Source organism: Procambarus clarkii, chromosome 11 (genome assembly GCF_040958095.1).
Source record: "Procambarus clarkii isolate CNS0578487 chromosome 11, FALCON_Pclarkii_2.0, whole genome shotgun sequence".
NCBI classification, from domain to species: domain Eukaryota; kingdom Metazoa; phylum Arthropoda; class Malacostraca; order Decapoda; family Cambaridae; genus Procambarus; species Procambarus clarkii.
The window spans coordinates 22035765-22062264 of NC_091160.1; the positions used below are offsets into that span (position 1 = coordinate 22035765).

At 44.8% G+C, this 26500-nt stretch overlaps 1 protein-coding gene across 1 annotated transcript in view; it reads right to left on the bottom strand.

The window, feature by feature from the left end:
• The window catches only part of LOC138363588 (cell adhesion molecule 1-like), a 606342-nt gene that overhangs the window by 23917 nt on the left and 555925 nt on the right, over positions 1-26500 (bottom strand). The window contains exons 3-5 of the mRNA XM_069322948.1: positions 10237-10430; positions 3090-3404; positions 215-366 (exon numbers count right to left, since the gene is read on the bottom strand). Coding sequence (XP_069179049.1) covers positions 215-366; positions 3090-3404; positions 10237-10430 — 661 coding nt within the window. The remainder of the gene's footprint in view (positions 1-214; positions 367-3089; positions 3405-10236; positions 10431-26500) is intronic.

A 26500-nucleotide genomic window follows, 5' to 3' on the forward strand; every position in this document is an offset into this window, starting at 1 on the left:
AAGTCTACTCTCACCTTGGTGTTTATCAACAGTGTTGTCAATACTGGGGTTTTCACTGTCAACTCACCTGGTAACTGTCAAGTCTTAATCACATGAGTAAACCATTCATCAGACTCACTTTTTACTTGACGTGCCTGATAATAGGCGTGATCTAATGATTACGTTGCGTCACGGTAAGCTTGCGTGACGCAAACCCCAAGTGAAGCTGACCTACCTCGTCTCTATGGCCGCCAAGTACGCTGTTTTGGAGGCACCAGGTGACGGCAGCTGGAGGCTTGGCACCTACAATTTGGCACTGGAGGTCGTACGGACGTCCGGCACTGAGGGGCGCTCTGTCCCCCAGGATTCTCACCCACAGGGGAGGAACTGCCGGCCCACACACCCGGGGGAGAGAGTAATTTTCAGTTAGAATAGTTTCTTGGTGGTTCGTGAAGCGGCGAATATTTTAGGGTTTTGTATGGCTAGCATTGTGAGGGGTCAAGGCGTTAAGTAACTTAGGCCAAGGAAGTGACCCAAGCCACTTATTGGGAAGCGTCCCAAGCCAGGGACGCGGTTCTCTCCAGTGGCTCAAGGCAGGATAGTGGGCCAGACTGGGATGAAGGAATTTTAAGGTTTGCATCATTAAGAGAATAACCATAAGTTATCAACTAGCCACTTTATCACTTGGTGAACTGTGTGCTACTCCAGCACACTCTAGAACTTTAAATTAAACATCAGCATCTTAAAAAGAAAATTATTATATCGGAAATTACAAAAAACGAAAAAAAACCCACCTGCATCTTGTTAAATTTTCAAAAGCTATTTTGTCCCACTTAGAACAACTCAATATCTTATCTCCGCCGTCTGCTGAACCCTTGTGTCTTAGAAAAAAATTTCCCCCCCCCCCTTCCCCACAAAAAAAGAGTTCTTACGTCTTAGAATTGCGAAATAAGAGCCCGTCTTAAAGAGTCACTTACTTCTTGGACAATATTAAAAAAGGTAGAAATAATTTGTATCAGTCACTAAATAATATGAGAGAAGTCGTCTGACAACAAGAATGATGTGTTGGGGAACTGTGAGGAGAGTGTGGACATTGACAAGCCACGAGAACAAACTTCCTGAAGAAAGCGAGTAGTACTTGAAGGAAAATGTCTATTCTGAATAGATAGAAAAAGTAAGGCAAGCGATCTATAAGAATCATACTCTCATAATATATCTCCATTAATAAACAAAGCTACGTAGATATTGATAGAAAGATATACAAAGAGAGAGAGAGAGAGAGAGAGAGAGAGAGAGAGAGAGAGAGAGAGAGAGAGAGAGAGAGAGAGAGAGAGAGAGAGAGAGAGAGAGGAGAGGAGAGGAGAGGGAGAGGGAGAGGGAGAGGGAGAGAGGGAGAGGGGGGGGGGGCAAATGGTTACGCAGGTTTTAATAAAATGATAAACTGATTAACATACAATATTACAAAATCTTAAGAAAACAAATGAATACAAAAAATGCTGAATTATCATCTTGACAATTATTCACCAATAATTCGTAATAGCTTCAGTGGTAAAGGTCTCGTTGAGGCTCTATTCTTCCTGGTTCTGTCGAATTATCCTCATGAATGGAGTATAATAGTTAAAGTCAATGACTCACCTTTTTATCACCGATTTAAGTCAATAAGTATTTTTCTTTTTTTGTAAATCCTTTTAGGAACTGAAAGTTGGAACTCCTGTTGTTTACCTATTTTTTTTTTAAGATAATGTTGAGTGGACACATCCGGCGCCTGACAGAAACGTGTGTATCCTCGCTACAAATGCAAGACTGTAACTTGATTAGATCGTGTATCCGCTCGTCCGTCTGTCTGTTCTGTGACTGGTTAGAAAACTTTCGGTAAAATGTGTCATGTGCCCTGCGGACCTCTATTGTCTTCAACATTGGGGGATGGATAAACCTCTATTGCTTTCACATTGGGGGGTGGATAGACCTCTATTGCCTTCAACATTGGGGGGTGGATAAACCTCTATTGCTTTCTCATTGGGGGGTGGATAGACCTCTATTACCTTCAACATTGGGGGGTGGATAAACCTCTATTGCTTTCACATTGGGGGATGGATAGACCTCTATTACCTTCAACATTGGGGGGTGGATAAACCTCTATTGCTTTCACATTGGGGGATGGATAGACCTCTATTACCTTCAACATTGGGGAATGGATAGACCTCTATTGCCTTCAACATTGGGGGATGGATAGACCTCTATTGCCTTCTTAATGTCTTTAGGCAATTATTGAATTGCCCTGTACAAGGCGTCGTTCGTACCTTTCACTCCCCCATTCGTAATTCGTGCTCCTAGCCCCCCCCCCTCCTGGTGCACTGTTCGTGACCCCCCCCCCCCCACTGACCTCCCTCACTGCCCCACACTCTTCTTGGTAAAAAAACAAACGGTAATGCCTAACGGTAATAATTTCTAACGGTAACTCCGGTAATATATTGGAAGGTAATTCCAAAACTTCCCATAATCTGATCCATCCATATCCCCTTTCACCCCCCCCCCCCATTGCTACTTTACCTGGAGTCAGAGAACATGTTTACATTCCGCATGTGTTGGGAACTGTAGGCATCCCTGCGGTAAGGCCCCTGTATGAGGGACTTGTGTCCTTTTAGGTAAGCCCAAGTATTGCCCAAGCGGCTCGACCGCTCAGAATATGTAAACACGGATGCTTGCGTCCCTCCAAATTGCTTCGGCTATTTATATATCAGATAAAAAACCCAATGACAATGACTTATAACTTGGTAAGTCATATTCGTAACTTCCCAATCAAGTTACATTCAATCAAGCTTCAGGGCGAGTTGTTTGATCACGGATCTCTTCAAGGCCGATAATTAAAAAGGGATGACATTTTATAACACATGGATAGGGGGTAGGGGGTAGAGGACAAGAAAGGACCTGAGATAGGAGGAACGGAGTGACGGAACCATGTCTAACCGCTTGGACCATCGGGCATCGAACGCCGACCCAGCTGCATGAAGCATCGGTCAACGCTCTACCGACCGGTGCAAGTGGCCTCGACGACAAAGCTTCATTCCGTCCCCTGAAAGGAAGGTGAGAAGAGAGACCAGGTGACTCACAGCTCATGTTGATGGTGACGGTAGTCTGAAGCGGCCTGGTGAGGTTGGTGTTGCTGGCCTGACACGTCAGCGGCCGGTGGAGGTCACGTCTCGTTAGCGAGGTCACCACCAGGGTGTTGGTCACCTGCTCGGACGTCTCCTTCTCCGAGGTCATGTCCAGTAGCACGGCGCCCTCCCACCAGGTGACGCTCGGGGGCGGCGACCCGCCCTCCGCCCGACAGTTGAGGGTGACCGTCTCCCCCTCCAGGAAGGGCCCCACTACTCCGCGAACTTCAGTGTCCGGATCAATGTAGACCAACAGGCGTCGGGGAGGCACTAAGGAGGGAGATAATACACTCATGAGGCGAGAGGTAGTGAAGAACGCGCACACACACACACACACACACACACACACACACACACACACACACACACACACACACACACACACACACACACACACACACATGTGGGGCCTCGTAGCCTGGTGGATAGCGCGCAGGACTCGTAATTCTGTAGCGCGGGTTCGATTCCCGCACGAGGCAGAAACAAATGGGCAAAGTTTCTTTCACCCTAAGTGCCCCTGTTACCTAGCAGTAAATAGGTACCTGGGAGTTAGTCAGCTGTCACGGGCTGCTTCCTGGGGTGTGTGTGTGTGTGTGGTGTGGGGGAAAGAAAAAGTAGTAGTTAGTAAACAGTTGATTGACAGTTGAGAGGCGGGCCGAAAGAGCAAAGCTCAACCCCCGCAAAAACACAACTAGTAAACACACACACACACACACACACACACACACACACACACACACACTCACACACACACACACACACACACACAGGGTTACTTGAATTCTACGACCAGGCAACAAAAATAAGGCAAGAAAGAGAAGGGTGGGCAGACTGCATATTTTTGGATTGTCAGAAAGCCTTTGATACAGTGCCACACAAGAGGCTAGTGAAAAAGCGGGAGATGCAGGCTGGAGTGAAAGGGAAGGTACTCCATTGGATAAAGGAGTACCTAAGCAACAGGAGACAACGAGTCTGTGCGAGGGGTGAGGTCTCATCAGTCCTTGGACCTATACTGTTTCTGGTATATGTAAATGATCTCCCAGAGGGTATAGATTCGTTCCTCTCAATGTTTGCCGACGATGCAAAAAATATGAGGAGGATTGAAACAGAGGATGATAGTAGGAGGCTACAAGATGACCTAGATAGACTGAGTGAATGGTCCAACAAATGGCTGTTGAAGTTCAACCCGAGTAAATGCAAAGTAATGAAACTAGGCAGTGGAAACAGGAGGCCAGACACAGGATACAGAATAGGAGATGAAGTACTTAATGAAACAGACAGAGAGAAAGATCTAGGAGTTGATATCACACCAAACCTGTCTCCTGAAACCCACATAAAGAGAATAACGTCAGCGGCATATGCGAGGCTGGCTAACATCAGAACAGCGTTCAGGAACCTGTGTAAGGAATCATTCAGAATCTTGTACACCACATATGTAAGACCAATCCTGGAGTATGCGGCCCCAGCATGGAGCCCGTACCTTGTCAAGCACAAGACGAAGCTGGAAAAAGTCCAAAGGTATGCTATTAGACTAGTCCCAGAACTAAGAGGCATGAGTTATGAGGAAAGGCTGCGGGAAATGCACCTTACGACACTGGAAGACAGAAGAGTAAGGGGGGACATGATCACAACCTACAAAATCCTCGGGGGAATCGATCGGGTAAACAAGGATGAACTATTCAACACTGGAGGGACACGAACAAGGGGACACAGGTGGAAGCTGAGTACCCAAATGAGCCACAGAGACATTAGAAAGAACTTTTTCAGTGTCAGAGTAGTTAGTAAATGGAATGCACTAGGAAGTGATGTGGTGGAGGCTCACTCCATACACAGTTTCAAATGTAGATATGACAGAGCCCAGTAGGAATCTGTACATCAGTTGATAGACGGTTGAGAGGCGGGACCAAAGAGCCAAAGCTCAACCCTCGCAAACACAACTAGGTGAGTACACACACACACACACACACACACACCAGTTGATTGACAGTTGAGAGGTGGGACCAAAAAGCCAAAGCTCAACCCCTGTAAGCACAATTAGGTGAGTATACACACACATACACAGTAAATGGAATGCATTAGGCAGTGATGCGGTGGAGGCAGACTCCATACACAGTTTCAAGTGTAGTTATGATAGAGCCCAATAGGCTCAGGAACCTGTACACCATTGATTGACAGTTAAGAAGCGGGACAAAAGAGCCGAATGTCAACCCTCGCAAGTACAACTAGGCGAGTACATATACAAAGGACAAATGTCACTGGGTTTTAAGAGATACGTTTTGAGGAGAAAACCAATAACATGGACTATGTTGCAGGGATTATTTCGGTGGAAGGAAAACGTGGTTGCGGCTGTGATTTGCAACCCTCTCCCAGCCTCCTCCACCGAGAATCATCTGATCCCAGACAAGAACACAAGAATTCAAACAGAACTTGCATACATATCGTACTAATTGTAGTCCAATTTTCCGTCATATTCAGAGCAAAGCTCCTTGTAATGGGAGATTTCAACCATGAGCAAATAGACTTGGAATTATTGCGTCCGAGAGGAACTTGGGAGGGGTAGGGGGCAGGAAGAAACATGAAAGGCAAAACTAGTAAAAGCCGCAGTCACAACATGTCAGGGTGGAAGCATGGAGGAGAGGCGAACAACCACCAGCAAGATTGTATCTATAGTCTTCACACAAAGCCAGATGGACTTTTGGAGAACATTAAACACAAAATGCCAATGGGGGCCAAGCGGCCATTGGTATTTGATTATGAAGATATTATGAAGGCTGATGCAAAGAGGAAGAGAATAGGGGAATGGAAAACGTAGTTTTCCATGTTGGCGTCATCTCATCTCCCATGATATTCTCGAAGAAGATAAAGAGGAAGTATGATGTACTTCAATAAGTACCCAATGGTCACACACCAACACCAGGGGCGTACCATCAGAATAATGAGAGCTGTGTGAGCCATACTAGCAAACGTCCTGTTATCCTTCAGGAACTTGGACAAAAACACCTGAATGCTGAAAATATCCTTAGCGAGACTGAGTATGCTGCACGGACGTGGAACCCTTTTCCTAAAGAAACAAAACTATGAAAGTTCCAAAAACATGCAAGAAGGCTCATTCCTGAGGTAAAGGAACTGGACCTCACGACACTGGAGGAAAAAACAAATAGGGTAGACATGGTAACGACGTACAAGATACAAAGAGCGACTGATATAGTACACATCTAATCAAGGTTTTAATGAAGGATCAGTAGAGAAAAAGGACATAGAAGGGAACTGGATACTTGTCAGAATAAGAGTCAAATGGAACGGATTCGATGAAATTGTCGAAGCCAGTTTGATACACACCTTTAAAATATAAGAAAAACCGAGTGGAGGAAAAAAGGGTCACTGCACTAAGCTAATGATGGTTGACCGGCAGGGCTTAGGATCTGACTCGACTCTGCAAAGCACAATCAGGCGAATACACTCACCTCGGTGGGGGAGGGAAGGAGGGAGGGATGCACCCCCACACAGAATGGATTTTATAGATGTAGGAGGTTGTGGGCTGTACCCCAACACACATATCAGCGCCCTCATGGGACCCATATCTGAATAGCGCAGCGCCCCATTGTTCTGAGCCCGACATATTCCACTAACGAACAGCACAGGTCACACTAACAACAGCCTAAGTAAGAGCTCTTGTTTGGACAGTTATGGAATTAATCCTCACCAGGTTTATTCCCGGAGCCCCTGATACTGTCCCCCGCTGGAGTTCAACGATGAACATTAGAGGCCAACGTGCTGTCCGCGCACGTTCACCTGAACTGCTTGAAGGCAAATCTATAACTGGTGTAACGGGGTGTATATTACTTTAGGGGATGAAGTTGAACAATGTTGTTCATGCACTACTTCTTCATGCTTGAACAAGTCTTTATCTTTATCACCATTCATTTAATTTAATGATTAAAAAAAATCATCTATTTTGAATACTTGATTGTTTTATATTTTTCAGAGTAATTTATAGATATGAAAGAATAGGTATGTATCATCTTATTGCATAAATACTACCCTTATTTAACTATCTATAATCTTTTATATATTTCGGATATTGTACAATATACATGTAAATTACATATATAAGAAAGACCATATATAAAAGTGCCTTTTTTATGCCTTAAAAAGGCCTAAAAAGGTGTTCTCAATTGTTTTCAAATCTGTGGAAGCTTATGATGGAAAGATGGGGGACCCCCTTGAATAGAGCCCCTTGAGCTCCATTCAAGGGGCTCTATTATGAATTAAGATTTAGTGCTTTACCCATTAAAGCTCGGTAGAATTGTTAAGCATCGTGATTCAACAAAGACTGATTTACGAAACGTGTACTACTTTCCTCAATCGTGACGGCTTGGTTTGCACTTATGGGAGAGTTATGCACTTATTTGATGAATTCTGACCAAGGTTACTACTTGAATGCTTAAGAGTTATTGCTTGACACTGTTGAGTGGTGGTTCACTGTTGGAGGTGTGGTGCGCCCGCTAGTAGAAGCTCCGGCTGGCGGTATGGCGGTGGCTGGTAGCGGCAGTATAGTATCGCCGTGTGGATACTATACTGCTAGATTTTTCTGCTGCAGTGGATTGGCCCATTGTGGAGATTGCTCTCCTTGAGGTGCTCCGTGTGGACGTCTCTAATCTCTTGGGACTGGAGAAGCTATCGCCTACCCATGTGGCGGTGTCGTTTGCCACGTCCCTTGTATACTGAGAGTTCGTGGCGCGCTGGGATGCACGGTCACTTACTCCTTCTGATTTGGCTGTGACTGTGGAGATCTCAGATCCCTGGGGGCCCTTGACTTTTGTGAGTGTCCACGGTCTGCCGGTGACCTTCCCTGAGGCAGAGCTCGTGTCCTTGTTTACGAGGTTTCGTGCAGTGGTGAAGCACAGGTTTACCACTTTGAGTGCTGGCCGGCTGAAGGGGATCCGTCTGGGTGCTCGTACGCTTCTCATGAGGGTCATAGCTCTATTCCTTCTCGGGTTTCGTTTTGTGGGCTCTCTCTGCGGATGTTCAGTCAGGGTCAGACCCTCACTTGTTTCCGGTGTGGTGCGGAAAGCCTCGTCGCGGCCGGCTGCAATGCTCCTCGTTCTGAGGCCCCTGCTGTTTTTCTGGAGGATGATTTTCCTCGCTTGTCTGTGTGTGAGGATTCCCTGGTGGGTCCTCGCTCTATGGTAGTGCCTGGTGTGGTTCCGGCGGCGGTTGCAGCTGTCTCTCCATCTGGCTCTGATCCGTCTGCCTTACCGGAAGCCCCTGCAGACCTGGGGGCCTCTGCTTCGGTTATGGAGCCTCCTACTGAGCACGGCCTGGTACCCCATGTGGTTGAGGATGCTGCTGTTCTGCGGACAGCGTCGGTTCACCCGGCTTGCGGTACCCCGTGTCTCCGGGTCGACATCCGGCTCTGATGATGTGTGGCCGGAACCCAAGCGTTCTCGGCGTTCTTCTTCTGCCTGGGCTGATGTGGGAAATTTCGACGACTGTGGATCTTCCGGCTACGGCGGGGTAACTCCGGTTGTGTCGTATTCTTCGGTGATGGCAGAGGTGCATGTGCCTGCAGCTGCCGATGTCAGTGTCTCGGACTTCCCTTCTGGTGTGGTGTCTGTGAATCTTGCTTCGGGTGCATCGGATGGTTCCGGTTCTTCGTGGGGGGTAAGTTTCCTCTGATGCGGTTCATGGTGAGCGTGGGTGACCTGGTAGTGGTGTTGAAAAAGGCATGCTCGCTCTGGGGGTTCCTTGCCCTTTTCCACTGAGGTGTCAGTGGAAGTGTTACCGTCTCACCAACCTTTGCCTTTGTCTCGGCTGCCTTCGCCTTCGTCTCGGCTGCCTTCGCCTTTGTTTCGGCTGCCTCCGCCTCCTGGGCGTCCGGCGGCGAGGCCTTCTCGGCAGCCTACGTCTACTTCTTCAGTGTCTTCTGCTTCCACGGAGGGGGGTGGTTCGCCCTTTCCTGCCACGTTATGCGACCTGTGTCGCCCAGGTTCGGGAGCGGCCTGTTTCCGACTGATTTGGTGATTCCTGAGTTTATGCTGGCCCCGCAGGTGCAGGGGAATCATTCCCCTACCGAGAAGGAGAATTTGATATGGGAGGCCAATAAGAGGAAGTATCCTTAGGGTACTTGTAAAATGTCTTCTTATCCCGTGTTTTTTTCTTTGCTGTGTGTTGTGGCTGTGTTTACATTTGTGTTCATGGATGTGCGGTGGGGGTTGTGTGTGAGTGTGTGTGGGGGGGGGGGCGGAGGTATTTTCCCGGTTCCTGCGTACTCCGGAGTTTGTGGCTGTGGGTTTATTTTGGTTGGGAGAAGGGTTTGGGTCCTACGTACGTACGTACGTACACCCACTATTGTTGTCATTTCTGTACTGTATTACATTGTGTTTGGGCTTATTATGTTTTTGTTGTAGGCCCTTCTGGCCGGTATTTTGTAATTTTGTAATTTTGTACTTTTGTGCTCTGCTTGTTTGTTCTAGTTTTACACCCCATTGTGTTGTGGGTGGTGGTTGTCTTTGTTATTTTTAGTTATTATTACTTATGTCTTATCTATGTTGTGTATTGTCTGTTTTCTATGTCATGTGCTGCTTTGTAGTTCTGTATTGTTTGCTGTATTGTACGCTTTCCTTTGCCTCCTTGTATGTGCATTATGTGTGTTTCATGGTGTTTTGTTGTATTGTTTCATGTGTTGTCACGAATGTTTGTATCCGTATGTTGTTCTTTCCTTGTTGACTGTTTTGTACATTTTTTTATTGATATAAAAAAAACTTGAATGCTTAACGGGCTGCGAGAGTCACGTGAAGCTGCTCAGTAGTGAACACAGGTGTTGGATTAAGCTGGAGAACAGTGGGCATTTTGATGGTAGAATCAGCACAATAAGTAATAGTCACTAATAAAGCTAAATTTCCATCTCGATATCGGGGCTCAACTCGCCGGTATCTAGACAGATGGCAATGCCAGCGTTATCAATCTTACAAACACTGGAAAACGGGCAGCCAAAGTGCTGTCAATCTCACAAACAACGGAGAAAAGAACCTGTAGTTGACGATGTTACACTCCAACGAGCAACGGTGAGACCGAGCCTCCTGGAGGGGTTCAAACTCACCAATAACGGAGAGATTGGAGATAAAGGTGAGCGTGGGGTTGATCCTGAAGTCAACCCTGCAGCGGTAGATGCCTTCGTCGGGAGTCTGCACTCGCTGGATGTTGAGGGCGTTCCTGGCCGCCTCGAAGGTGGCGCGGAGCCCCAGGTGGTCCGGACTCTTCCAGTGTGTCGCTGGACCGTTCCTCATGTCGTAGCTGCCGGCAGGAGACAAGCTTTAGGTTACTAGGGTGAGTTACTAGGGTCAGTAATTAGGGTCAGTAACTAGGGTGAGTTACTAGGGTCAGAAACTAGGGTCAGTAACTAGGGTGAGCTACTAGGGTCAGTAATTATGGTCAGTTACTAGGGTTAGCTACTAGGGTCAGTAATTAGGGTCAGTAACTAGGGTCAGTAATTAGGGTGAGTTACTAGGGTGAGTTACTAGGGTCAGTAATTAGGGTCAGTAACAAGGGTGAGCTACTAGAGTCAGTAACTAGGGTGAGTTACTAGGGTCAGTAATTATGGTCAGTTACTAGGGTGAGCTACTAGGGTCAGTAATTAGGGTCAGTAACTAGGGTCAGTAATTAGGGTCAGTAACTAGGGTGAGCTACTAGGGTCAGTAATTAGAGTCAGTAACTAGGGTGAGCTACTAGGGTCAGTAATTAGGGTCAGTAACTAGAGTGAGCTACTAGGGTCAGTAACTAGGGTGAGCTACTAGGGTCAGTAACTAGGGTGAGTTGCTAGGGTCAGTAACTAGGGTGAGTTGCTAGGGTCAGTAACTAGGGTGAGTTATTAAAATGAGTCACTAGGGTCAGTAACTAGGGTGAGTTATTGGGATCAGTAACTAGGGTGAGCTACTAGGGTCAGTAATTAGGGTCAGTAACTAGGGTGAGCTACTAGGGTCAGAAACTAGGGTCAGTAACTAGGGTGAGTTACTAGGGTCAGTAATTAGGGTCAGTAACTAGGGTGAGCTACTAGAGTCAGTAACTAGGGTGAGTTGTTAGGTCAGTAACTAGGGTGAGCTACTAGGGTGAGTTACTAGGGTCAGTAACTAGGGTGAGCTACTAGGGTCAGTAACTAGGGTGAGCTACTAGGGTCAGTAACTAGGGTGAGTTATTAGGGTCAGTAACTAGGGTGAGTTACTAGGGTCAGTAACTAGGGTGAGTTATTAGGGTCAGTAACTAGGGTGAGTTACTAGGGTGAGTTACTAGGGTCAGTAACTAGGGTGAGTTACTAGGGTGAGTTACTAGGGTCAGTAACTAGGGTGAGCTATTAGGGTCAGTAACTAGGGTGAGTTACTAGGGTCAGAAACTAGGGTCAGTAATTAGGGTGAGTTACTAGGGTCAGTAACTAGGGTGAGTTACTAGGGTCAGTAATTAGGGTCAGTAACTAGGGTGAGTTACTAGGGTCAGTAACTAGGGTGAGTTACTAGGGTCAGTAACTAGGGTGAGTTACTAGGGTCAGTAACTAGGGTGAGTTACTTGGGTCAGTAATAAGGGTCAGTAACTAGGGTGAGTTACTAGGGTCAGTAACTAGGGTGAGTTACTAGGGTCAGTAACTAGGGTGAGATACTAGGGTCAATAATTAGGGTCCGTAATTAGGGTCCGTAATTAGGGTCCGTAACTAGGGTGAGCTACTAGGGTCAGTAACTAGGGTGAGTTATTTGGGTCAGTAACTAGGGTGAGCTTACTAGGGTCAGTAACTAGGGTGCATTACTATGGTCAGTAACTAGGGTAAGTTACTAGGGTCAGTAATTATGGTCAGTAACTAGGGTGAGTTACTAGGGTCAGTAAATAGAATGAGTTACTAGGGTGAGTTACTAGGGTCAGTAACTAGGGTGAGCTACTAGGGTGAGTTACTAGGGTCAGTAACTAGGGTGAGTTACTAAGGTGAGTTACTAGGGTCGGGGCCGCTAGAGTGAGTTATTATGGTCAGTAACTACGGTGAGTTACTAGGGGTCAGCTACTAGGGTGAGTTACTAGGGACAGCTACTAGGGTGAGTTACTAGGGTCAGCTAGTAGGGTGAGTTAATAGGGACAGCTACTAGGGTGAGTTACTAGGGACAGCTACTAGGGTGAGTTACTAGGGTCAGCTACTAGGGTGAGTTACCAGGGACATGCTACTAGGGTGAGTTACTAGGGACAGCTACTAGGGTGAGTTACTAGGGTCAGCTACTAGGGTGAGTTACTAGGGACAGCTACTAGGGTGAGTTACTAGGGTCAGCTACTAGGGTGAGTTACTAGGGACAGCTACTAGGGTGAGTTACGAGGGTCAGCTACTACCCAACAAACGAAAACTTTTTGAAATTTTTCATATACGTGTTCCAATTGGTGTACGCATAACTTGTATTGAGAATGGTGCAGGAGAGCATTTGAGAAACTTTTAATCCAAAAATCCAAACACATAGGTTTTATAATATACGTTTTTTTTCCAAAACTATTTTATTCCTAATGTATTACAAATAGTTTTTACATGTTTAAATACAAAATTTATGGTCTATTTTATAAAATTCATTAATAAATTGTGAATGATATTTAATAGCTGTATGAAACATTCAAAATACATTTAGTTATTCTATGATCAGATAAAATTAACTTTCATAATTTTGATAAAAATCGCTCTTTTAACACAAATTGACTCTTACGTATCCCAATAAACACTAATATCATGTTTAAATATAAAATATATGTATTATTCCCTCAAATAACTTATATAAATTGTAAATTTTGCTTGATTGATGTGCGAAACATTCTTAAATCATTTTGTTGTCTTATATATTGTTAGAAGATCATTTTGTTATATTTTATGATTTAGCTAAGATTTTCATTTTATCCAACCATCCCCCTACCTTCGCCTCCCACACCACCCCATACTACCACCTCGTAAACCACAATCCTACCACTGCCACCCACACCACCCCCTTTTAACAGCCGTCTACACTATTCTCTACCTACCATACGGGCTGCTTCCTGGGGGTGGAGGCCTGGTCGAGGACCGGGCCGCGGGGACACTAAAGCCCCGAAATCATCTCAAGATAACCTCAAGATAACCATCACATCCACACCCTACCACAGCCGTCCCACACCACCGCCACCCACACCACCCCATACCATCGGCACCCACACCAACCCTTACAATTGCAATCTACACCACCCCCTACCATTGCCACCCACACCACTCCCTACCACCGCCACCCACACCACCCACAACAATTGTCACCCACACTACCCCCGACCACCGCCACCCAACACCCCTTACCATTGCCACCCACACCACCCCCTACCACCGCCACCCACACCAACCCTTACAACAGTTGCCAACACCACCCCATACCACTGCCACCCACACCACCCCACACAATCGCCACCCACACCACCCCTTACAATTGCAATCTACACCACCCCCTACCATTGCCACCCACACCACTCCCTACCACCGCCACCCACACCACCCAGAACAATTGTCACTCACACTACCTCCTAACACCGCCACCCACACCACCCCATACAATCATTACCCACACCACCCTGTACAATCACCACCCACACCACTCTGTACAATCACCACCCACACCCCCAGTACAATCACCACCCAGTACAATCACCACCCACACCACCCTGTACAATCGCCACCCACACTTCCCCATACAATCACCCCCACACCACCCTGTACAATCGCCACCCACACCACCCCATACCACTGCCACCCACACCACCCACAACAATTGTCACTCACACCACCCCCTAACACCGCCACCCACACCACCCCGTACAATCACCACCCACACCCCCAGTACAATCACCACCCACACCCTCAGTACAATCACCACCCACACCCCCAGTACAATCACTACCCACACCACTCTGTACAATCACCACCCACACCCCCAGTACAATCACCACCCACCCCACCCAGTACAATCATTCCCACACCACCCTGTACAATCGCTACCCACACTTCCCCGTACAATCGCCACCCACCCCACCCTGTACAATCATTCCCACACCACCCTGTACAATCGCCACCCACACTTCCCCATAAAATCACCCCCACACCACCCTGTACAATCGCCACCCACACCACCCCATACCACTGCCACCCACACCACCCACAACAATTGTCACTCACACCACCCCCTAACACCGCCACCCACACCACCCCGTACAATCACCACCCACACCCCCAGTACAATCACCACCCACACCCCCAGTACAATCACCACCCACACCCCCAGTACAATCACTACCCACACCACTCTGTACAATCACCACCCACACCCCCAGTACAATCACCACCCACCCCACCCAGTACAATCATTCCCACACCACCCTGTACAATCGCTACCCACACTTCCCCGTACAATCGCCACCCACACCACCCTGTACAATCATTCCCACACCACCTTGTTCAATCGCCACTCACACTTCCCCGTACAATCACCCCCACACCACCCTGTACAATCGCCACCCACACCACCCCGTACAATCGCCACCCACACCACCCTGTACAATCACCACCCATAAAAGCCTGTACAATCACCACCTTTACAATCACCACCCACACCACCCTATTCAATCACCACCGAGACCACCCTGTACAATCACCAACCAACCACTCCACCAAGTACAATCTCCACCAACACCACCCTGTACAATCACCACACAGTCCACCTAGTACAATCTCCACCCCCACCACCCTGTACAATCACCACCCACACCCCCAGTACAATCACCACCCACATCACTCTGTACAATCACCACCCACACTTCCCCGTACAATCATCCCCACACCACCCTGTACAATCGCCACCCACACTTTCCCATACAATCACCCCCACATCACTCTGTACAATCGCCACCCAAACCACCCCGTACAATCGCCACCCACACCACCTTGTACAATCGCCACCCACACCACCCCGTACAATCGCCACCCACACCACCCTGTACAATCGCCACCCACACCACCCTGTACAATCACCACCCACAAAACCCTGTACAATCACCACCTTTACAATCACCACCCACAACACACTATTCAATCACCACCCAGACCGCCCTGTACAATCACCTCCCACTCCACCAAGCACAATCTCCACCCACACCTCCCTGTACAATCACCACCCACACCTCTCTGTACAATTACCACCTACACCCCCAGTACAATCACCACCCAGTACAATCACCACCCTGTACAATCGCCACCCACACTTCCCCGTACAATCATCCCCACACCACCTTGTACAATAGCCACCCACACTTCCCCATTCAATCACCCTCACACCACCCTGTACAATCGCCACCCACACCACCCCATACAATCGCCACCCACACCACCCTGTACAATCACCACCCACAAAACCCTGCACAATCACCACCTTTACAATCACCACCCACACCACCCTATTCAATCACTACCCAGAACACCCTGTACAATCAACACCCACGCCACCAAGTACAATCTCAGTAGTAGGGATGACGATTCAAACACGATTTTTTTTTTCTCGGGAAAAGGGGCGGATATTACCCAAGGTCCTACGGGCCCCTTTTTATTTTCGGGGAACGGGGTTCATACGTCGTCAGGGTTTACAGGTGAATTTGGACAGTCACAGATTTGGAATTAAAGAATTCTTATGAGAAAGTAATTTCTGAGATATTAGACGTTTGTTAAAAGTTCTTATGAGGAAAATAAGTAGGAAAATCTTATTGAAAAATTTAGAAATATCGTGTTTAAGTCACGCAGTTTCTGGGTAAACTCTACGGACATATTTTACCTGTTTTCAAACCCTCGTTTTTTCTCAAAAGACCATTTTCAGAGAATATTTTCATAAAAGTTTGTTAAGAGTTCTTATAGGAGAAATTTCAGAGTTCATACCAAGAATAAACAGATATTTAGGCTGTATATGTTTAAGTAGAATTCTTACTTAGAAACTAGTATATGTCTATATAACTGAATCATTACCCTGCCATCCCCCTCCCCTTCCCTCCCCCCCCCCCTGCATCATCTGCTCCTACCTCACACCCCCTCCCCTCCATACCCCCTGCATCACCTGTGTTTACTTTACACCGCCAGCCAGACGCCCTTGGTCAAGTCACCTCCGTAATCTTATCTTATCTTATCATTGTGTCTCCATAATATCTGGACCGTCTCTCCTTTTCATTAAACTAGTCAGTTTAACACAAATAAATCGTGTTAGTAAGCAAGTTCTAGCTCCTGTCCCCCACCTTAGTTTATCCCCGTATCTTCTTTACTAGCAGTCCAATCTCTCTAAAATTTTAGATAATCATATTTCAAACGTAGTTCAATACAGTAATTTAGTTACCGAGCTCAAGCTCTTGTCCTCCACCTTAGTTCCCTCGCACATCTTCGTTATTAACCCATTATTTTTCATGAAATTTAAACCCACCATACTCCTAACTGAGTAAGTAAAGATAACACATTTACCAAACTCTAGCTCTTGTCCCCCACCTTAGTTCATTTGTACAAGTTCTTTAGTAACAGACCAATTTTCCCGAAATTTAAAGCAGACATACTTCAAAGTTAGTAAATCAAATGAAAACAGTTAACGGGCTCCAGCTCTCATCCACCACTTTAGTTCTCTCTCGTATCTTTGTAAATAACCCATAAATTTTCATTAAATTTTTAACATAGCTGTTTCAATCATAGTACATAAAAGCCAGTTCAATTACCGAGTTTTCAACTCTTGTTCTTCACTTAGCTCATTTGTACAAGTTCTTTATTATCCAACTAAATCACCTGAGATTTAAGATCACCTTACTTCTAACGTAGTAAAATTAATCAGGGCATTAGCCAAGCTCCATTTCCTCCGCCTTAGATCATCAGACATAAATATATCCGATCAAGTCCATCTCCTGCCTAACTATTTACCAGAGTAACCACCTAACCCCAACCTGCATAATTATCTTTTCACCCCCTTCCACATTCCTCCATCTCATCCAAGTCTCATAAATTTAAACGTAGCTGTTAATTTGCGTTCTTTCCCCGTTCATAGCATATTCTCTGTAAGTTCAGATCAGTACTTAGTTTCCATTTTCCATTTTATACAAGACTTAAACAACTATTACTACGCATCCTATCTTATTTTAACCTCATGACTCATATGTAAATATACCCAACTCCTTCCATCCATTACAAGTCCCAGCATGTTCACCGCCCAACTCACTACTCTTTATACTTTACATGTTATAGCATGTTTTCCGACGCATCTTGGTACCAACCCTTACAATCTCTCTCTCAATCTTTTACAAGTCCCAGCATATTCACCGCCCAACTCACTACTCTTTATACTTTACATGTTGTAGCATGTGTTCCGCACATCGTAGTCTCGACGCATACAATCTCTCTCAATCCTTTACACGTTCGCACATGTTCTCAGCCTCACGCTTACAATTTTCCTCCATCCCTCCACTACATGTTCTTACCCGTTCATTACAGTCCCTTACATGTTCTCTGTACAACTTTTATACTCGAGTATTCATGTTCACTGTGTTCATTAAACTAAACTTATTCCCCAGTCAACAGAAAATAACCGTGTTCATCATGTTTCATTGTCATTTCTTATCTAAAATTATCCGCCAATCAACAAAAAAAGTCATGTTCATCATGTTTTGTTTTAACTAAAAGTATTCGTCATTCAACTAAAAATAGTTTCTTTCATCATTTTTCCGTCATTTCTTAACTGAAATATCACTTCTCTCTACTGAAAATATTCAAGTGTAGCCTCTTTTCCAACACTGTTCTTAACTAAAGTAACCTTTCACTTCGCTAAAAAAATAGTCAAGGAAACTTCTCTCAGCACTTTCTCATCAGTCATTATGTTTCGTCAAGTAAGAAAAAAATAGCCAAAGATATCTATCATCGCTGTTCTTAACCGACATTTATACTTTGTGGAGCACTAAAACAGTCACTGTCATCATATTTTTCATGTCTTTCCTCAACTAAAAATAGTCAAATGTAACTTCTTTCAGCACTTTCGTAAGTAACAGTATACTTCATAGAATAAGAAAAATAGTCAAAGTCACTCTTTGAGACATCAAGGACACTCTTCGAGATATCAAAAACACTCTCAAACACTCCAAAAAATTACTCAAAGACCTCAAAGTTATTCTCAGAGTCATCAAAAAGTTAATCTCAGTCATCAAATGTTATTCTCTAAGTAACCTTTCGTTCATCAGAGAAACTTTCTAAGTCATCTTCGTTCATTAAAGTTATTCTCAGAGGCATCTAAAGTTATTATCTAAGACATAAAAGTTATCATCAGAGCAATCAAAATTATTCTCGAAGTCATCAAAAAGGTATTTTCACGTACTCAAAAGTTAATCTCGGTCATCAAAGTTGATTCTGTAAAATATCTTCGAGACATCAAAATTACTCTTCAATACATCAAAGACACAATCAAAATACTTCTCATGTCCACAAAAGTTAATCTCAGAGCTATAAAAAGTTATTCTCAGATATCTTCATCCATTAAAAGTTATTCTCAGAGACATCATAGTCATTCTCTAAGTCATCAAAGTTGTTCTCTAAGACATCAAAGTCATTCTCAGAGTCAACAAAAGGTTATTCTCAGTCATCAAAGGTAATTTCTAAGTCACTTTCCTTCATCAAAGTCATTCTCTAAGTCATAAAAGTTATTCCCAATGACATTAAAATTAATCTGTCATCAAAAAGTTAATCTCAGTCATCAAATGTTATTCTCTAAGTAACCTTTCGTTCATCAGAGAAGTTTTCTAAGACATCTTCGTTCATCAATGTTGTTCTCTAAGACATCAAAGATGTTCTCTAAATCATAAAAGTTATTCCCAGAGCTATCAAAGTCATTCTCAAAGTCATCAAAGTTAATCATAGAGTCATCAAAGGTGTTCTCAGACTCACCTTCGTTCATCAGAGAAACTTTCCAAAAAAATTTTGTTCATCAAAGTTATTCTCCAAGACATCAAAAGGTTTTCTCAGAGTCATCAAAGATTTTCTCAGAGTCATCAAAGGTAATCTCTAACTCACTTTCGTTCATCAAAGTTAATCTTAGAGTCGTCAAAGGTAATCTCTAACTCACTTTTGTTCATCAATGTTATTCTCTAAGTCACCTTCGTTCATCAAAGAAACTCTCCTTCTTCCATCAAGTTATTCTTTAACACATCTATGTTGTTCTCTAAGACATCAACAGTCATAAAAATTTATCTCCAAACGTAACTAGTTCAGCTTTTCATATGAAACTTGCACTTCTGTTAAAATATATTTTCTTAGACACTTTACCTTTTAAACTGTTCTCTGTACAACACTGCTTAAACCTACGTAACCTATCCTCTCCATCCAATGTTACTTAGTTAACATAACGTTCTAACCTAACCTAACCTAACCTATCCTAACTTAACTTACCTTACCCTATCTAACTTACCTATCCTAACTTAAATAACCTAACCTAACCTAAGCTAACTTAACTTGTGTAACCTATCCTAACCTAACTTAACTTACATAACCTAACTTAACCTAACCTATCTTACCTAACCTAACTTGCATAACCTAACCTATCCTTACTTAATGTAAATTACCTAACCTAACTTAACCTAACATAACTTACCTTACCTAGCCTAACTTAACCTAACCTAACTTACCTTACCCTACCTATCCTAACTTAACTAACCTAACATAACTTACCTTACCTAACATAAATTGCTTAACCTAACCTTACCTAACTTAACCTATCCTAACTTACATAACTTAACCTAACCTAACTTACCTAACCTACATATCCTAACTTACCTATCCTAACCTAGCCTAACCTAACTTACCTAACCTACATATCCTAACTTACCTATCCTAACCTAGCCTAACCTAACTTACCTAACCTACATATCCTAACTTACCTATCCTAACCTAGCCTAACCTAACTTACCTAACTTTACCTAACTTAACCTGCTTAACCTAACTTAACCTGCTTAACCTAACCTAACTTACTCAGTCCAACTTACCCAACCTATCCTAACTTAAAGTAAATTATCTAACTTAGCCTAACTTACATAACCTAACATACCCAAACTGACATAACCTAACTTACCTAGACTAAACCAGACATGAGCTAACTTACATAAATATTCCTGCTTGCCTTTTGTGTTTCGTCAATCAATGTCTCATAATCATTTTACTCGTTTCAAGGGTTAATTTCTTAAATGGTCATTTACGCATTTTATGTGCTATTTGTTAAAGATTGGGTATTTAAGCATTTCAAAGAATTTTTGTTACATATGAGCATTTACCCATTTCAGGGGTTAATTTCTCAAATGGTCAATTTTGCATTTCAAGGGTTATTTGTTAAAGTTCATCAAGTTGCTCTTAAGTTGTATTTATTAGGTTTTTATCATTTGTTCCTAGTTTTACCCCATTTCCTATCCTCTTGTAATCTTAGTGTATTCATTATGTTGGTTATCATATGTTCTTATTTCCCATCCCTTTAACCTGACCTCTTTAATCCTAGTGTATTTATTATGTTTGGTATCATTTTGTTCTTAATCTTTGTCCTTTAACCTAACCTTTCATATGTAGTTTATTGTGTTTTTGATGTATTTGTTGAATATATTATCCTTTTCCTATCCTTTTAGATGTAGTTTTGTTTCTCCTTTTTGTATATTTTACCCAAACCCACCATCCCACTTAACCCTAGGTGGTGGAACTAAGGTGGAGGACAAGAGCTGGAGCTCGATAACTAAATTACTGTATTGAACTACGTTTGAAATATGACTGTTTAAAATTTCAGGGGGATTGGACTGCTAGTAAAGAAGATACGGGGATAAACTAAGGTGGGGGACAGGAGCTAGAACTTGCTTACTAACACGATTTATTTGTGTAAAACTGACTAGTTTAATGAAAAGGAGAGACGGTCTAGATATTACGGAGACACAATGATAAGATAAGATAAGGGATTTGGCAGTCTCTGCGGTGTAGTGGTAAGACACTCGCCTGGCGTTCCGCGAGCGCTATGTCATGGGTTCGTATCCTGGCCGGGGAGGATTTAATGGGCGCAATTCCTTAACTGTAGCCTCTGTTTAACGCAACAGTAAAATGTGTACTTGGATGAAAAAACGATTCTTCGCGGCAGGGGATCGTATTCCAGGGACCGTAGGATTAAGGACTTGCCCGAAACGCTACGCGTACTACTGGCTGTACAAGAATGTAACAACTCTTGTATATATCTCAAAAAGAAAAAAAAAAAAAAAAAAAAAAAAAAAAAAAAAAAAAAATTACGGAGGTGACCTGACCCAGGGCGTTTGGCTGGCGGTGTAAAGTAAACACAGGTGACGCAGGGGGTATGGAGGGGAGGGGGTGTGAGGTAGGAGCAGGAGATGCAGGGGGGGGGAGGGAAGGGGGAGGGGGATGGCAGGGTAATGATTCAGTTATATAGACATATACTAGTTTCTAAGTAAGAATTCTACTTAAACATATACAGCCTAAATATCTGTTTATTCTTGGTATGAACTCTGAAATTTCTCCTATAAGAACTCTTAACAAACTTTTATGAATATATTCTCTGAAAATGGTCTTTTGAAAAAAAAACAAGGTTTTGAAAACTGGTAAAATATGTCCGTAGAGTTTACCTTGAAACTGCGTGACTTAAACACGATATTTCTAAATTTTTCTATAAGATTTTCCTACTTATTTTCCTCATAAGAACTTTTAACAAACGTCTAAAATCTCAGAAATTACTTTCTCATAAGAATTCTTTAAGTCCAAATCTGTGACTGTCCAAATTCGCCTGAAAACCCTGACGACATATGAACCCCGTTCCCCGAAAATAAAAAGTGGCCCGTACGACCCTGGGTAATATCCGCCCCTTTTCCCGAGAAAAAAAATTCGTGTTTGAGTCGTCATCCCTACTACTAATCTCCACCCACACCACCCTGTACAATCACCACCCAGTCCACCTAGTACAATCTCCACCCACATCACCCTGTACAATCACCACCCAGTACAATCACTACCCTGTACAATCACCTTCCACACCACCCTGTACAATCACCACCCTCTCCACCTAGTACAATCTCCAGCAACACACCCCCAGTACAATCACCACCCACACCACCCTGTACAATCACCACCCACTCCACCTATTACAATCACCACCCACATCACCCTGTACAATCTCCACCCACACCACCCAGTACAATCACTACCCACACCACCCAGTAAAATCTCTACCCACACCACCCAGTACAATCACCCCAACACCACCCAGTACAACCACCCCCACACCACCCAGTACAATCACCACCCATACCTCCCTGTACAATCTCCACCCACACCACCCAGTACAATCACTCCACCACCACCCAGTACAATCACCACCCACACCACCCAGTACAATCACCCCCACACCACCCAGTACAATCACCACCCAGTACAATCACCACCCACACCACCCAGTACAATCACCCCCACACCACCCAGTACAATCACCACCCAGTACAATCACCACCCACACCACCCAGTACAATCACCCCCACACCACCCAGTACAATCACCACCCAGTACAATCACCACCCACACCACCCAGTACAATCACCACCCACACCACCCAGTACAATCACCACCCCGTATCACCAGGCTCAGTGACGACAGGATATGTGCGGTCAAACCGTCATATCCTTCTGCAATGCCATATTTTGGTTAAGTTTTTACGCTCATGTATTTATATGTACATATGATGCAACTTATATTACAAGCCAGCAAGGAAAAGAGTTATTACACAGTATAAAATGATTATCTTGATATATTTTGTTTATGTTGGGATTTGAATTAAAAAAGAATAGGTACCTAAAAATGGCAGCCTATACAGTTAACGGCAGGTCCCCCCCCCCCCCTCTCAGTTTGTCTCCAAGCTTCAGTCCTGGCAGTATAGTTACACACCCGCCTCTGTTTGGTAACATAACTGAATAACACCACACACACACCACCACTACCACACACACCACCACATCCACACTACCACTACCACACACACACCACCACAAGTGTAGATATGATAGAGCCCAATAGGGTCAGGATCCTGTACACTAGTTGATTGACAGTTGAGAGGCGGGACCAAAGAGCCAGAGTTCAACCCCCTCAAGCACAAATAGGTGAGTACAAATAGGTAAGTACATCCACACTACTACTACCACTACTACCACACCATCGCAACCACCACTATTTCACAACCACACTCACCACCACTACTACCACACCACAACTACGACCACTACCCCACACACAACAACCCCACACATGCCACCACTACCACACCACCATTACCACCACTACGACATCACCACTACCACCACTACCACACACACACACCACAACCACACACACACACCACAACTACACACTCCACAATCACACACACCTTCTACCACACCACCACTACCACCACCACCATACTACCACTACCACCACACTACTACTACTACCACACCACTGCCACACCACCTCTACTATCACTACCACACAACATCTACCACCACTACCTCACCACCACTACCACGACCACCACTACAACACCACTACCACACCACCTCTTCCACCACTACCACAACCACACAATCACTACCACCATTACCACACTACAACACCACCACTACCACCACTACCACCACCACACAATAACTACCACCACTACCACACAACTACCACACCACCACTACCACCACAACCACACCACCAACACTACCATACTACCACTAACCCCACACTCCCACCACCACACTACTACTACTACCACACCACCTCTTACCACACCACCTCTACCACACCACAACTACCATCACTACATCCCCACCACTACCACACCACCTCTTCCACCATTACCACACAATCACTACCACCATTACCACACTACCACAACACCACTACCATACAATCATTACCACTACAACACCACTACCACACCGCCTCTTTCACCACTACCACACCACCACCTTACCTTGAGGTTACCTTGAGGTGCTTCCGGGGCTTAGCGTCCCCGCGGCCCGGTCGTCGACCAGGCCTCCTGGTTGCCGGACTGATCAACCAGGCTGTTGGACGCTGCTGCTCGCAGCCTGACGTATGAGTCACAGCCTGGTTGATCAGGTATCCTTTGGAGGTGCTTATCCAGTTCTCTCTTGAACTGGACCATGACCACACTTCTACTACCACACTACCACTACCACACACAGGGGACACTACCACCACCTGTGTCTCTAGGGGACACAGGTGGAAACTGAGTGCCCAAATGAGCCACAGAGATATTAGAAAGAACTTTTTTAGTGTCAGAGTGGTTGACAAATGGAATGCATTAGGAAGTGATGTGGTGGAGGCTGACTCCATACACAGTTTCAAGTGTAGATATGATAGAGCCCAATAGGCTCAGGAACCTGTACACCTGTTGATTGACAGTTGAGAGGCGGGACCAAAGAGCCAGAGCTCAACCCCCGCAAGCACAACTAGGTGAGTACAACTAGGTGAGTACACACCACAACTGCCGCACCACCTTAGCTGCTTTGCTAGCAAAGCAGCTAAGTAAAAGGGCGTGGAGAAACTATACAAACAACAGAACACTAGAGAACAAAGAAAGATACCAGAGCACCAGGAATGAATACGTCAGGGTGAGAAGAGAGGTAGAGAGGCAATATGAAAATGACATAGCGAACAAGGCAAAGACTCAACCCAAACTGCTGCATAGCCATATCAGGAGGAAAACAACAGTGAAGGAACAGGTAATGAAACTGAGGAGAGGGGCAGAAAGATTCACTACAAACGACAAGGAAGTGTGCAAGGAACTCAATAAGAAATTCCAGGAAGTCTTCACACCAGAGCAAGGAGAAGTCCCAGATATAAGGAAGGGAACATCAACTCAGACACCACTAGAGGAGTTTGTGATTACCAGAGGGGAGGTGAGGAAGAATCTGCTAGATTTGGACGTGACAAAGGCAATAGTCCCGGATGGAATCTCACCATGGATCCTAAAGGAAGGAGCAGAAGCTTTGTGCCAACCACTCTCCATGGTGTACAATAAGTCACTGGTAACAAGTGAACTGCCAAAAATTTGGAAGACAGCCAATATTGTCCCAATATACAAGAAGGGTGATAGGTAGGAGGCACTGAACTACAGGCTAGTGGCCCTAACTTGCATTCCATGCAAGATGATGGAAAGATTGTGCGAAAAAAACTAGTGGAACATCTGGAGCTGAGGAACTTTGTAACACAACATCAGCATGGGTTCAGAGATGGCAAATCATGCCTAACAGGATTAATTGAGTTCTATGACCAGGCAACAAAAATCAGGCAAGAAAGAGAGGGCTGGGCAGACTGCATATTTCTGGACTGCCAGAAAGCTTTTGACACAGTGCTACATAAGAGACTAGTGCACAAACTGGAGATGCAGTCAGGAGTGAAAGGGAAGGTACTCCACTGGATAAGAGAGTACCTAAGCCACAGGACACAGAGAGTCACCGTAAGGGGGTGAGGTCTCGGAGTGGCGGGGAGTCACCAGTGGAGTCCCACAGGGATCAGTCCTTGGACCTATACTGTTTATGATGTACGTAAATTGATCTCCTAGAAGGAATTGACTCGTTCATAAGAAATGAAGGAATGGTCCGACAAATGGCTACTAAAGTTCAACCCAAGTAAATGTAAGGAAATGAACCTAGGATGAACTAGGAGGCCAGTCACTGTATACCGAATGGGAGATGAAGTCCTTCACGAAACGGACAAAGAGAAAGATCCGGGAGTTGATATCACGCCAAACCTGTCTCCCGAAGCCCATATCAAAAGAATAACATCAGCGGCCTATGCGAGGCTGGCTAACATCAGAACTGCTTTCAGAAACCTGTGTAAGGAATCCTTCAGAACCTTGTATACCACATATGTAAGGCCAATCCTGGAGTATGCAGCCCCAGCATGGAGCCCGCATCTAGTCAAGCACAAGACGAAGCTGGAAAAATTCAGAGGTATGCCACTAGGCTAGTCCCAGAACTAAGAGGCATGAGTTATGAGGACAGAGTACGTGAACTGCACCTCACGTCGCTGGAAGACAGAAGAGCTAGGGAGACATGATCACCACATACAAAACTCTCAGGGGAATTGACAGGGTGGACAAGGATGGATTATTTAATACGGGTGGCACACGCACAAGGGGACACAGGTGGAAGTTGAGTACCCAAATGAGCCACAGAGGCATTAGAAAGACCTTTGTCAGTGTCAAAGTAGTTAGTAAATGGAATGCACTAGGCAGTGATGTGGTGGAGGCTGACTCCATACA